General features: G+C 45.1%; 1 protein-coding gene across 1 annotated transcript in view; it reads right to left on the reverse strand.

Annotated features, from left to right (window-relative positions):
- Positions 1-13,776, reverse strand: part of LOC115180184 (forkhead box protein P2-like) — a 14,377-nt gene extending 601 nt beyond the window's left edge. The window contains exons 1-5 of the mRNA XM_029742062.1: positions 13,753-13,776; positions 3,695-3,832; positions 2,796-2,855; positions 2,286-2,375; positions 7-105 (exon numbers count right to left, since the gene is read on the reverse strand). Of these exons, the coding sequence (XP_029597922.1) occupies positions 7-105; positions 2,286-2,375; positions 2,796-2,855; positions 3,695-3,814 (369 nt within the window). The 5' untranslated portion in view covers positions 3,815-3,832; positions 13,753-13,776. The remainder of the gene's footprint in view (positions 1-6; positions 106-2,285; positions 2,376-2,795; positions 2,856-3,694; positions 3,833-13,752) is intronic.

A 13,776-nucleotide genomic window follows, 5' to 3' on the forward strand; every position in this document is an offset into this window, starting at 1 on the left:
GCGAGCAGGTGCTGCTGCTGCTGGAGTGTTGCATCTGGAGGAGTTGCGCCGGAAGACGAGCTGCTGGGTGGCAAGCTGCTGCTGATGCTGCTGCTGCTGCTGTTGCTATAGTGAAGATGAGCAGGGGTAGGGAGGAGTGGAGGAGGAGAGGAGCACAAAATTAAACATAATTAACAAGAAAGTGGGCGCCCACACTGACGACGAGGATGCTTCCATTGCCGATGCTGCTGCTTCCATGATCTTAACTACTGCCTGTCTCTTCTCTCTCTTTCCTTTCTCTCTTTCCTCACCTCCTTTTTCATAGTTCCTGTTCTATTCTGTATCTCCTCTTGCTGAACGAGGCAGAGCTAGGCACACCTGGGCTAATAGACTGACGGACTGCACTCGCCACTCCAGACTGCTATGAGATGAGTCTTCTGTATGATATTAAGCCCTGGGTAATCCCTTCCCCCCCACAGCTGATAGTTAATTGTCTTCATTTGCTGATGGTCTATTACAGCTTATGGGGCCGAGGGGAACTCGCTAGGAGATTTACAGCTACTGAGCACACCAGCGTTATCCCCCTCCCACCCCCTCCCCCCACCCTTGTTTACCACGGGACCCAGCCAGACAGCCGATTGCGTAAGCCCGAGCAAAACAACATCAACAACAAACAACAACACCAAAAAAAAAACTGCCAAAGCAACCACAGAAAAACAAGCAGGAGAGGAAAAAGCCCTGACTTTGTGGCTTAATCACAACAGTACTATTCTGGTGTTGTTGCAGATGTCGATCAGACAGCTAACTGTGTATTACCATGGTATAATACGTTTCTATAACAGTAAACATGGCGAGAACTGAGCATCACTTCGTTACCAGTTTAGTCCACAGTGGGCTGTGGATGAGATCTCTGGCGGTCTATTAGGAAACATGGAGCTATCATCCAACTGGCTCTGTTAGCTCCACATCTCTCTACATCTTCTGTATCTCTGTATCTGTATCTCTCTCTCTCTCTCACTCTATCACTCTCTATCACTCTCTCTATCACTCTCTCTCTCACTTTCTCTATCGCTCTCTCTCTCTGTCTGCCTCTCTTTCTCCCCCCACTATCTTTCTACTGTCAGATTCCATTGTAACACTCAAGGAAAGGCTTGTTATTATAGGAGAATCTTGCCAAGAATTACAAGACCAAGGTGGCCATGGAATTGTGGAGAGAGACACTCCTGAGGATATATGTGGAGGAAGGCACACTTCACAGAGAGAGAAGCTGCAGTGGAAGACCCTTTCCTTTCTAGCCTGGGGGGGTGGGGTGGGGGGGGGGACAGACAAAACTTGTGATGCGCTCACTGGAAAACAGACTGCATAATGGAGCAAGTCATGTGGATTGGACCCGCCGTCTCTGGAGAAATAAGGGAGCAATTTCTATTCCTATTTGATGGCGACGGAGGGCTGAAAATTCTATTCACAAATCCAAACAGAAACAAAGCCTCCGGGAGGTCAGTAGCAGCTTCCTGTAGGGTCTGCATAATGGGCTGCTTGAACAGACAGAGAGAGAGAGAGAGATGGAGGGAGGTAGGAGGGGATAGAGAGAGAGGGAGGAGAGAGGAGAGAGAGAGAGAGATGTGTCTGGGAAAAGGTGTCTGTGATACATTTTCTTGATCAATTTAACTGCTTCCCATGTTTTGTTTAGATTTGGCCCCGGCGCAGTGTGCGGCACAGCGTGCGGCACGCTACGATGTTCGGCCCCTGTGACAGACTGCGAGCCTCGCCTGGTAGACTGGCGGGTTGTCAGCGTGTTATGAGCGCGTCACACTCTAACTTTTCTGCTGCTCGCCACTCGGCCCAAACCCACAGAAGCAGTTCATTAATCAGCAGACCCTGTGACGGTCCTGTCTCTCTCTCTCTCGGCTCAAACTGGGATTTTTTAGCTATTTAACATCACGTCCCTTCATTTACATGTTTTAGAAGGAGGGCGAGAACCTCCCCCCCGTCCCGTAATTTCTCCCCAAGTCTTCCCCAGTGGCAGATAACAAGTGTCAGTGCTTAGTCTATCAAACACACACTCAGGCACATCCAGTAACACTGGAGAACCATTAGCTCACATTAGAGAACACTGGCTTTGGAGATTAGCTAGCTTGGTCTGTGGAATCCCATAAACATGGGAAGGTTTCCCCAAATCCACGGCCGCTAGCCTCGAAGAATGAACTGAGTGAGACAGCCAGCAAGACATCATCTAGACTTGTTCCCTGCTTGTCTTGCCTCCCACTCCCACTGCCAGGCCATTCCGGGTCTAAACAGATACCCACCTCTTTTGCTTGCTTTCCAGGGTGCTGCTGTTGTAAAAGCTGTAGGTGTAGCTGCTCCTGCTGTTTCTTATAAAACTCCTGCAGATGTTGCTGGGAAGGGAAGAAAGAGAGATAGATGATCAAAAGAAACATTCCGGGTAACCTAGGAGAATGTCCATATTATCGTCTGGCTATGTAAATAGACATTGGCAAATGCTTCTTTCTCTTGTTTTCATTGGTATGGTGTGTGACGTTTTGGGCATGCGGAAAGCCTCGATTTACCGAGACAGACTATATTGACCATATGGTATAATACCGTAGCAATGTGTTTGTAAACTTCACGAGGAATCGGTTTCCATACTAGAGCAGCAAAAAGAGCATTCGCCAAGGTTCTGACATGTTGTATTCATTTGCATTTTATTTTTTGAAAATGAGGTGCCACGACAACACCGACACATGTTGGCTACGAGTAACACACGGCGGAAGTGCCATAAATAATCGTATTCATTTTCTAGCAGGGGACACACATACTGTAGTCTCGCTCTCCCGCCATGTCTTCTCCGTATGGACTTTAAATGGCCTCGCACAGTACTGGAGGGGGCACAATTAATCAATCATATTAACTAGAATACAGTTTTGGTCAAATGTCTTGACAGGCACTGAAATGCTTTAAAGTGAATACAGCACACTCAAAGGACCGGATTCATCACACATCACACATGACATCGACTCTCTGCTGTCTATGCTACTCTCAGTGACTCCTGACGACAGAGGAGGGTACAGTAGGGTAAAAAGTCTTCTAAAGAATATAAATTGCAATCAGTTTCTAGCCTGCATGGGACATCTTCCTGAAACTGAATGAATTCATAAATTCCACTAAAGATAGTAGTTAATGAAACAATCGCTCCCTATTTTCTCACTGTAGTCTATCTCTGATAATGATGAAAAAACTCAGCTCCTTCGCTCCACCCCTTTCATGACTTCCTCATAACTACAGTAACTACCCTGACAGCTTTTACCTTTCCCGAGGGCTCCCAGGAAATAGACCCACGGGGGGATACAGGTAATTGGTTGTGACGTGGTCAAAGTGCGTCACTTCTAGTCTCTCTTTATAACTGTGTCAAGGGCGCAGCGGGCGTGGATGTACTGTACCTTATGTGTGGTGGGCATAGTGCTACAGGCAGTGTGTGTGTGTGTGTGTGTGTGTGTGTGTGTGTGTGTGTGTGTGTGTGTGTGTCTGCGTGTTTGTGCGGTTCAATAGAGGCAGGCATTATGTGACCATACGCATGTAACTGCGCGTGTATGTCTACGTAACTATGTGTCTGTGTCTAGGTGAATGTCTCTCGGTGCGTATGTGGTTGTGTGGGTGGGTGTGTTACTGTGCGTGTCTCTCTGTGTCTGCCTACACGGTGTGTGTGTATGTTAGGTACCTGCTGCAGCATGACAGCCTGCTGCTGTTGGAGCAGGGCCTGGAGCTGCTGAGGGGATAGGACCTGCTGCTGGAGGATCTGCTGCATCTGCTGGGGGGTGATCACCTGGGGACTCATCATGGCCACTGACACCGGCACCTGGAGGGTGGGTGCGAGAGAGAGAGAGAGAGAGAGAGAGAGAGAGAGAGAGAGAGAGAGAGAGAGAGAGAGGGAAAGGGGAGCAACGGAGGTACAGAGAGAGAAAGAGAGGGAGGAAAGGACAGAGACCGAGAGAGAGAGAGGAGAGAGAGGAGAGGAGAGAGAGAGAGGAGAGAGAGAGGAGAGAGAGAGGGGAGAGAAGAGGAGAGAGAGAATGCGTCAGGGTCTGGCTGGGGACCAAAAGGTAGAAGAAAGCATGTCTCCCGTCACCCTTGTGCTGAGAGGCACTCTGTGCTGAAGGATGGATGGGTGCTGTGGCCTTTGTGTTTCCTTGCCTTATTTTTGACGTCCGCCCGCTGGGAGAAGAGAGGGATTTAAATAGCGTATACCCTAATTAGCTGAACCCTGTGAACCGCCTTAGGCATGTCTATCAGTGGCGGCCATTGTGAACAGCAGGAAAATGCACAACTCCAAAGTTGATTAAAATAACACAGTTGAAGTGGACACTTGGTATGCCCAATCAGCATTCCAGCACCCAGACAACCCTGAGGTTAGAGATCACGTCAGAAAGAGCCTTGGAGAGACAGGGAGGGAGATGATTGTTAGAGAAACTTATTCTGAGAGGATCGGTGCTAGTTGGTGCTGGTAGACAATTCTGTTCGTGGAATTACCAGCTGCCTTTCTGCAGCGCACAGAAGTTTTTCACTTTCTTCACTCTCACGAAAAGCAGCCAGATTCGCAATTCTTTCTCCACTGACGTGTCATTTATTGAAAAAGTATATTTCATTTTTTAGGTGATAAGAATCATTCAATTACTAGCTGCTGTCAAAACTGCTAGAGAGAACTTCACCAAAACAAAACAAAGATATATATTTCTCAGCCAAAGTCTATTTATTTTGATTTAACCTTTATTTAACTAGGCAAGTCAGATAAGAACAAATTCTTATTTTCAATGACGGCCTAGGAACAGTGGGTTAAATGCCCTTGTCAGGGGCAGAACAACAGATTTTTACCTTGTCAGCTTGGGGGACTCAATCTAACAAACCTTTTGATTACTGGCCCAACGCTCTAACCACTAGGCTACCTGCCGCCGTATTAGAGAGTAGATAGAGACTTCCTAACACAACAGATCAATAACAAAGCAGAAAGATCAACTTTTCTTTGCTTTCTCACTTTGATGCCTGCATGAGCACATAGAAACAGGGGAATGTAGCTTTAATGTTTATATCACTTCTTGTTGAATTCTTCATGCCTGGTATTATTATTTAAATTTTTTTACAATGACTGGAATGAAAACAAACGCTGGGATAGTTTGTTTACTCGGCTATGCTGCTGAATAAAGGAATTTGAAAACTTTCACTAACACCTGTTGGGGACAGGTATAATCTGAAAGTGTTATTCGACTGCAAGGGCTTTAGGGCATTTTAATATTCTATTACACAGGCTCTGATATGACACATCCAACCATTGCAGATGCAGAATAGTGCACCAAATAGTATCGTATGCTAAGATAAGATGAATTAACTATCTCTTGCAGGCGTCTTTAAAGAAATATGACTATACTGAATATTGTAGTATGTAGTTGTGGCCATTCCATAGCCTCGCTAATTGCGACATCGTTTAGCACATAGTCGCTATGACAGTAATACGATGACGGCATGACAGAAAGGGCCAATAAGACCCTCCTGTCTCCTTAACATCTAACGACGCTACTGTTTAATCAAGCTGCTTGATTACTTTCCATACACTTCCTCCCTGTATCCCCCCCTCCCCTCAATTCCCCCCCATCTCTCAGGCCTTGACACGTCCTTGTTTTGCTCTTCTCTCCTCTCCTCAGCCCAGGTTCCCCTCTTTGATTAGCTGAGACATTTGCATGGTCACTACACATTTTTTTCATTTAGAAGTCATTATGCATTAGCGCTCCTGATCGCCCAGCTTGACTATCCTGATGAACTGAAAATCACAGCTGAAGGTCAAAACTCCATCCCCAGCCCCAGCCTCCTCCACCACCCCCACCCCCACCGCACCACCACATTCATATTCAAACAAATCCTAGCCTGCCACCAATTGTTCATTTGGGTCTAGAGAGAGAGTGTGTGCGTGTTGTGTGGGCGCGAGTGTTGTGTGTGTGTGTGGGCGCGAGTGTGTGTGTGTGTGTGTGTGTGTGTGTGTGTGTGGTGTGTGTGAAGGCTGTTGTGTTATAGCAGGAGCCCTCACTCCCTCCTGTCTGCACTTCGTTAAGGGACAACAAAAGAAAGAGGCCGAAACAAAGCAACAAAAGTCACAAATGAAACATCTGCATGTGACTAAATGCAATCGTGCTTCCACCGTCAAGTGTTATTAACATTAAGATACATCTGAGACTTGTAATTACACTGGGGGCCACCCCGTTGAATTGTGGGGGACAGGATGACAATGCTTCCATTAAACCCATATTGGCTGCTTGAATGAGGATCCTTGTGGCTTAACGTGGTTGACCAATGGGGAACTTGGTGTGAGTCTGGGTTTTTAAATGTAAACATGTAAATAGTGGAAAACACATAACAATCCAAGACCATATAATGAATCACAACACCACCAAACACCATGTATTCTGTAAGAGGTATATATATGTATATATACGCATTAACAAGCAGTTGTACAGGGATGAGGATAATACTGTATCTGAACAACAAGCAAGGAGAAAAAGCCCATGCATGCTGACAAGGAAAACAAGGGGATTCAAAAATGAAAATTGAAAAATAGGCAACAAATGAAGTCAAGGGAAGTGGCTTTCCCGCTTTCATTCGCTTTTTTAGCTCGCGAGGTGATGGATGATAATCATCTTAATTATTCATCGCTCTTCCCCAAACAAAAAGAGAGGCAGGCGAGGCGGAGGAGAGGAAGGCCCCCGGCCCTTGGTTCATTGTTGAAGCCCCAGCACAAAGCTAATTCCAGGCATTTAACTGAATGCTTTCTGCTTGACGTATCAGAGCCTCCAAATGAAAGACGATAAGTAATTGCTCTCCTGGTTATTATTCTTCACTGACAACCCATACATTTAATTTTACACACGTTCATTTACATTTTAGAGTATATGACATGATAATTGCCGAATATAACACCTCCCATTCCCGCAGGATACCGCAGGCCCCGGGCCGCTTTGATTGACAAGAGCAGTGAATTAAAAGGAACAGAGGCTGAATTGCTTCTCTCGAAATGATTTTGCACGAAGGGACAAAATTAATGAGCATTTACAGGGACCGTCGCGTCATAAAACATGGGCAGACAATGAACGGTCCTCTCACGCACAGGATCAGACCCACCGCCATGATATACAACAAAGCTAGGCTAGCTAGCTATCTCCTCTGTCATCCAAAGGAACCACGTTACCAATCTATTATGACAACAACAACAAAAACTTCATGGGATTTCTAAATCATTTGAAAATAGCTACAGTTGAGGATGGTAACCGGGGGAGGACGGTAAAATAACAGAAATGGATGTTTTCTAATTCTTTTATATGTTGTAAATTGTTCCCAAATGGTCTACTCCAAATCCATCGCAAAAGTAACAACATCATATCATTGGTATGTAGGTGTAACAGGATTCTAACAAAAAACACAACAGCATGCAATCAAAGCAGTCTTGGGCGCTCTCTGTTTGCTTCCCCTATTTGTTTATTTCCCTTTGCCTTAAGAAAGCAGAGGAAGGCATATAGGAAAAGACGATGGCTATCACTTGAACTTTGGAGGCCGTGCGGTTTGCTGCTTAGCTCCAAGGTCTTAGTGCAGAACAAAGGACCTTTAAATTGGATCCTGATGAGAAAACATTGGCTGCCCCTCACAAGAACAAGCACATCATTAAGGTGCTCTGTCTCGCTCGTCACACACCGAGCCAGAGAAGAACAAGCCTTTCACGGCTGCAAAAGGTCAACTCTTCTTCTCCCGAGAGAAGTGATCAGGTACGCTCTAGACGCCAAGGCAGCAGTTGCGGTTTATTTCCCGGTGAGAGGCCTCGTATTTTGTTTGATTTGACTGAGAATTGTGCGATATAAAAACCAACACCACCGTTCGGTGGTTCTCTGCATCGAACCGGACCAATGGGCAGATGAATGCACCTTCAGCGATTCTACCCACTTGGGCTTCTCTTCTGCTACAATGGATTTATGACCAAATCAAATCACCTAAAGATATCCCACAGTATCAGAGTTAAAAACTTAAACAATTAAGGGCTGAAAAAAAGACATGAATTTCTCTCAATTTCCCTAGAATTCACTAGCGGTAATAAGTGGGGGAAGTTTCCCAATTAGATGTGGGAACTGAGCATAAACAGGGCCGGAGATGGGGTGGTGAATGGAGTGAATAACGTAAGGGCCGCTTCAGCACTAGCTAAATGGTCTCAGAGCAGCCACAGATACTGTTTAGATAAATAAATGAGAAATGGAGGGGGCGTCAGGTGATAATTACTTGAGCTGCTTGGCAGAGACAAGCTTCAGTGTTAATTAAGTTGTTAGACCCATTTTATCCCAGAGAAGAGAGAGGGATAGAGAGAGGAAAGAGAGAGAGAGAGAGAGGATGGATTCCTCCAGTGTCCCCCTCTAATTCATCTCAATCCCGGGCTCCCCAGGGGCCAAGGGCCCCAAACTACAGACCCTCTGAGCTGCTGAACTTCTGACCCCTCCAGTCCCTTTCAGCTGACACTGCTCATTTACTAACCAATTACTGCCCAATGGTGGCCAGGCTCTTATTGATAGGGGGCTACTTACCATGGCCAGACCACCAAGGCTTCCTACCAGGCCTCCTTCCCTCCCTGCAAGCTTTGCTTACTTTTCAGAACTTCTCAGAGAAGTGGGCAAAGTGTAATACATAATGTAATGTACACACACACACACACACACACACACACACACACACACACACACACACACACACACACACACACACACACACCACACACACACACACACACACACTTCGGATTAGGAGATCAATACTCCAGATTGTCAGGACCAGAGCTAAGTAGATTATAATTTTCTTTCTCCCAAATCAGCACAGTATGCGACATGCAATCTATCAAAACATAAAGACACCAATTGCATGAAGTCCTCTAATAAAATAGATGTGGGTTTATGGTAGATGCAGTAGTCCTTCAAAACATATCTATCTCTGGGTAGATAATCCTGATACCCTTTTCATTTATAAAGCTGAGGACATGTACTGCGTAACAGTACTATGTCACTACAACAGTGTCTGTAATAGTGTTTATAGCCTCCAGTGGCTAGTGGAGAGGAGCAGACACACTGTATTATCACAATAGCTCTCCGTACTGTCTTTCCCAGTTGATATTTCCGAACGGGTCTCCTGCCAGGTCTCTTGGTGTGTGCTATAGTTGCTGGTACTCTTGAAGGGAACAGCCAGTCTGCCTTGTGATGTTCCAGGTACTACAGAGACCGCTGGATCAGCCGCTTCATCAAATGACACGCGCTAAATTACAGTGCTTCAAGGAGCTCAGTGAATTATAGTTCATCACTTGGAAAGGCTTCCCAACACCTGGTCTGCTACTCGTGCCAGATCTGCGAGTTAGTATCCAATTAACACCCGGGCCAGAATAATCAGATCGCATGTGTAAGGGTCTGGGTATAACTCGCTTATTGCTTCCATGCATCTTCTGTCAGAAGGTAAATGTGTTGCTGCTACATCAAAGGTCTGGGGGGTGTAGCACTTTCTTCATGTTTTTCTACGCTGCCGCTTGCCTCGGGGTTATATTTCAACTTCTTTGCATCACAATGATGAACCTCCTCTGTCCTCAGAATTAGCAGTCTTGTCCTGTAGGTCTGTGTAACTAACACAGATGGGGGGAGGAAAGAGAATAAAATATTGTTTTCTTGTTACAAAAGCATGCAGTCACCGAGGGTGTTCGAGCCAAAATGTGCTGACACTTTTTTTTTCTCCTCCTTCTCCAAAAGTCAACAGAAGGTTTCTTCATGAATAATAACAAAATGTTTTTCTGCTGTGATCATTTTTTCTCTCCTATTTTGAGATCCTACCCCTACCAGGGGGAATGCAGAGCAGATATTAATACATGTAAATGTATTAATTAGCCTTTATCTCTGTAGCCTTTTCTCAGAGTTCTGCGTTCCGGATGGGGGGCTATAGTCAGATGAATGTTAAGGAAAGTGGCGTAGGGATATTTTTAATGTGATGAGATGTATGGCGGCGACCTTTAAAGCAGTGACGCCCACAGGATGGCCGGTGCCCACAGTCTGATTGGGAGGCAGATCTGGAGTCACTAAACCACTAAGAAAGGCAAGAACCAACATGATATTTATAATACAGCTCCTCTCATCCATAAACCAACCAACAGCCAACCTGGAACAGTCAGTCATTTACACGGTTCAGAGTTCAACCACTGTACTGTATATACATTCAAGGTGAATTTGGTGGCATGGTACTTGGTGTCATTACTGTTAAACTGCCTTAAAAACAGGATATAGTCTGGTTGACGCACTCCTTAAAACGTTGTATACAAGAGAAACTGCTTTTCTAAACACCTGTCACGGCCTCAGGTTTTGCATGGCTGATGGTTAACCATTAGCTACTAGAGAGTCAGGGAAAGTCAACGAGGAGGGGCTGGGGAGTCTGCTATGTCTTCTATGCTAATAGAGCTGAGGGGCAAATCCAATATTAACCTATGGCACGGATCTTTTGTCTGGGTTGCATAATGTGAAGAGGAATGGAGGTCTAGCTAGCTACTCCTCCACGGGGTGTCTTTGACACACAGAGTGAAGACCTCCTTTGTTCATCTACAGCGTTGTGCGATCACCCTCGTTAATGCCCCTCTCGCACTGCGTGTGTGTTGTGTGTGTGTGTGTGTGTGTTGGGCTTGGGCAACCCTTTCCAACGGTCTTCAGAGGAGGTCAGAGGATCACACCCCACCTTCTTTTATGCTGTATACAACGCTGTCATCAACGAGACATACCCTATCGCCATGGCAGCCCCTCGCTCACGACACGTACCCGCTGATCCAGTCCAGATACAGCTGTTTACTCAACCCTTCCCCGAACACCTAACGTGCCTCCCACACGGCGTGGCGCCATCGTTATTCAACGCACACGCTACACATGTGTCACCGTGCCAGGCTTTGTGGTGTACCCAGTGTGTTATATGCACATACATCACAGGTGAATTGCTAAGGCAGCAAGGGCCTAGCCCACATCAAGGCAGGAGGGAATCAGCCTCAGACAATAGAAAACAAACAAACTAACAAGGGCCTCATTGACGGCGTCTGACAACTTGAGATGTTGACTTGGTTCGGGAGAACCATTGTCAGATTGCAAAGGCCTCGGTAATCCTCCCTTCCCTATTCGTCATCTTGCCCGTCTCTTTAATTGTATTCTAAATGTCAGTGTATAAAATGCGTTCAGGGAAATAGATATTGCCACAGTGAGAGGGAGAGTAGAGGAGTAGAAAAGAGACGAGAGTGTGTTGTGTGCCTTGGGAAATCCTTGTAAGCAGCATGGCGAAGGCGAGGGGATTTACTGGGAGAAATAGGTGTTATTGAGCGCTCCCATGGCTTACCGGGTAATGATAGACCTGTCACATTACGCAAATGTGGAAAAAAGCAGCTTGTGCCGCCGCGTCAACACCGCGATGAAACCTCCGGATAGAATTAGTCAGGCGAGAGCCTTTAGCCGCGAATACAAGTACATTAAAATTGCAAGCTGATGCGTTTATATGCTTGTGTACTAATAATCTACAGTGTATCGTCTTCCCTGCTCTTAAATACCGGAAAATGCCGGGATTTATCAGTGACTTAGAAGCGTATAAGCAGTAAGCAGGGCCTGTCACACTAATATTAATCCATTCCATGTTTCCTAGCTGCTTTAATAAGACAAGGGGATCAATTTCTCTGATACCTGCAGAGGAACACATGCAGTTAGTTTTGCTAGTGACTCAATCCAGACAGGTACTATTGAAGCGTGGGAGTTCTGGAGCTTTTCCGGCCTTGTAATCCAGGTAAATAAAGATTGTTGGGTAAACTCAACAGGAAGATAGGCGATACCGTCCATAAAGTGTTCCATATGAACCTTTGGCAGTGTCATTACGAATCTCTTGGGCGATGTGGGCCCTGAATAGTTACATTATTGAGTGAGTGTGCGTTTTAAATGATAAAATATCAAATATTAACAATAGAAAGACAAGTCAAAATGGTGGATTCAGAAATAAAATCATACAGCTAAAGTGACAAAACCAAAGCAACCTAGTGGCGTTGAGTTGATATACACCTGAACACCATGGGCTGTGCTACTACCTCTCTACAAAGACTTCAGTCTGGACATTAAAACAAAGAGGTGAAGACGTCAATAAAGGACGGATCAACAGCTGGATTAACTAAAGTCACTACACGCTGCTCACACGGCCCCCGATTCATATTGATTCATATTGCTAACATGAGGAGGATGGGAGTAAGCAAATGTAAATATTCAATATTTACCATTCTCTGCTGTTATTAGAGCCCGTGGATCAGTCATAGACCAGCGTTAGTGCTATCACAGAGACTTACCCCCATCCAATACTATTCCCCACTCCTCACAAGTATTGCACAAGTACAGCAATTTGCAGATCACTCACTGGGTTGTGAAACCCATTATTTTCTGTATGCAGTACACCCAAACTGGTGAAATGCTATGGACCTAACAATACTGTATAGAAATAGAGAATGTATGATAAACAATGAATATCTTCAAACTCCCAGCAATGCAAATTTCTTTGCACGAAACACAAAAGAAAAATGATCCATGAATGAATATGCCTGATAATATTAACACTTCTCGACACAGACACATTTTCTCGATTTGAAATGATTAAATGAAAGAGAGAGTGTGACGACGGGCGGCACATTGCTTGAACCTTATATTTTCGCCACCGTGTAATGAGGTACACAGGGGTGTGACTCCAATTGAAGGTGTCGCCATTGTTAGACACTGTGAAAAATATTAACGATGAGGTTAACACCAAATTTTCCCCCCCATCTCTCATTAAATGCACAGGGGTAGTAATGAGGTAAACCAGTGCTCCTTGATAGCACTTATTAGCTGAGTGGAGGGCACACACTCTCACACTTCAATTTTACCCCCCCCCCCCCCAAAAAAAACGAAAGCTTGAGAAGCAGTCGCAGATGTCAAGGGGCTTACATAATTGTGAAGCTAGCAAAGCAAATAACTGTCTTATTATTGACTAAATGAGCAGAATGATAGATCCTGTGTGACTGTGGATGGAGAGAAGGAATCAACAGGAATAAACGAGGGAATAGGAGGAGGAGTGAAGGAAGAAAAGAGCAGATGATGCAGTATGACTGTGACCTTTTATCCAAATTACTGACAAACAGAAATAGACAGTAGCTATGAATCAATAAGGCAAATGAGCTGCCTTTAACAACCCCTTGTATTCAATCTGACGTGTTGTGCAAATAGTCACCTCCGGATCTGGTGGCGTTGCAATACTATGGTTCAATTGGAGAAAAGTGTTGAGATCATTGATGTTTCACTTCCTACTTCTTTGACTTGCAGATATCGTTGTGTTTCATTCCATACAATAACCTTTATCTTGACATAAAGAAAGAATACGTCATAATACCTTCTCGTCTTTAACCCCGACCTAATTCTATAACATCTAATGAAAGATAGGAAATAAGACCATGTGTGGAGACTTGACCATCGAAAGTTGGAAAAACAGAGGCAGGCAAAGGTCGATTGTTCTTTGTGTATAAAACAGCTTGCTTTGCTTTGAGGACAGGTTGTCTCAGGTTTTGCGAATTCCAATGACAGGTTCCAGAATTGCATTGCCAAATCAAACACACTTGTGGAGCAGAAGAAATCTTCTTTCTGAGACAGCATGTATTATGGATGGATTTGAGAGATTAGTGACCATGCTGCTCACCTGCAGTGGACGCTGTTTGTCGTT

This window comes from Salmo trutta, chromosome 40 (assembly GCF_901001165.1).
Source record: "Salmo trutta chromosome 40, fSalTru1.1, whole genome shotgun sequence".
In the NCBI taxonomy this organism is placed as follows: Eukaryota; Metazoa; Chordata; class Actinopteri; order Salmoniformes; family Salmonidae; genus Salmo; species Salmo trutta.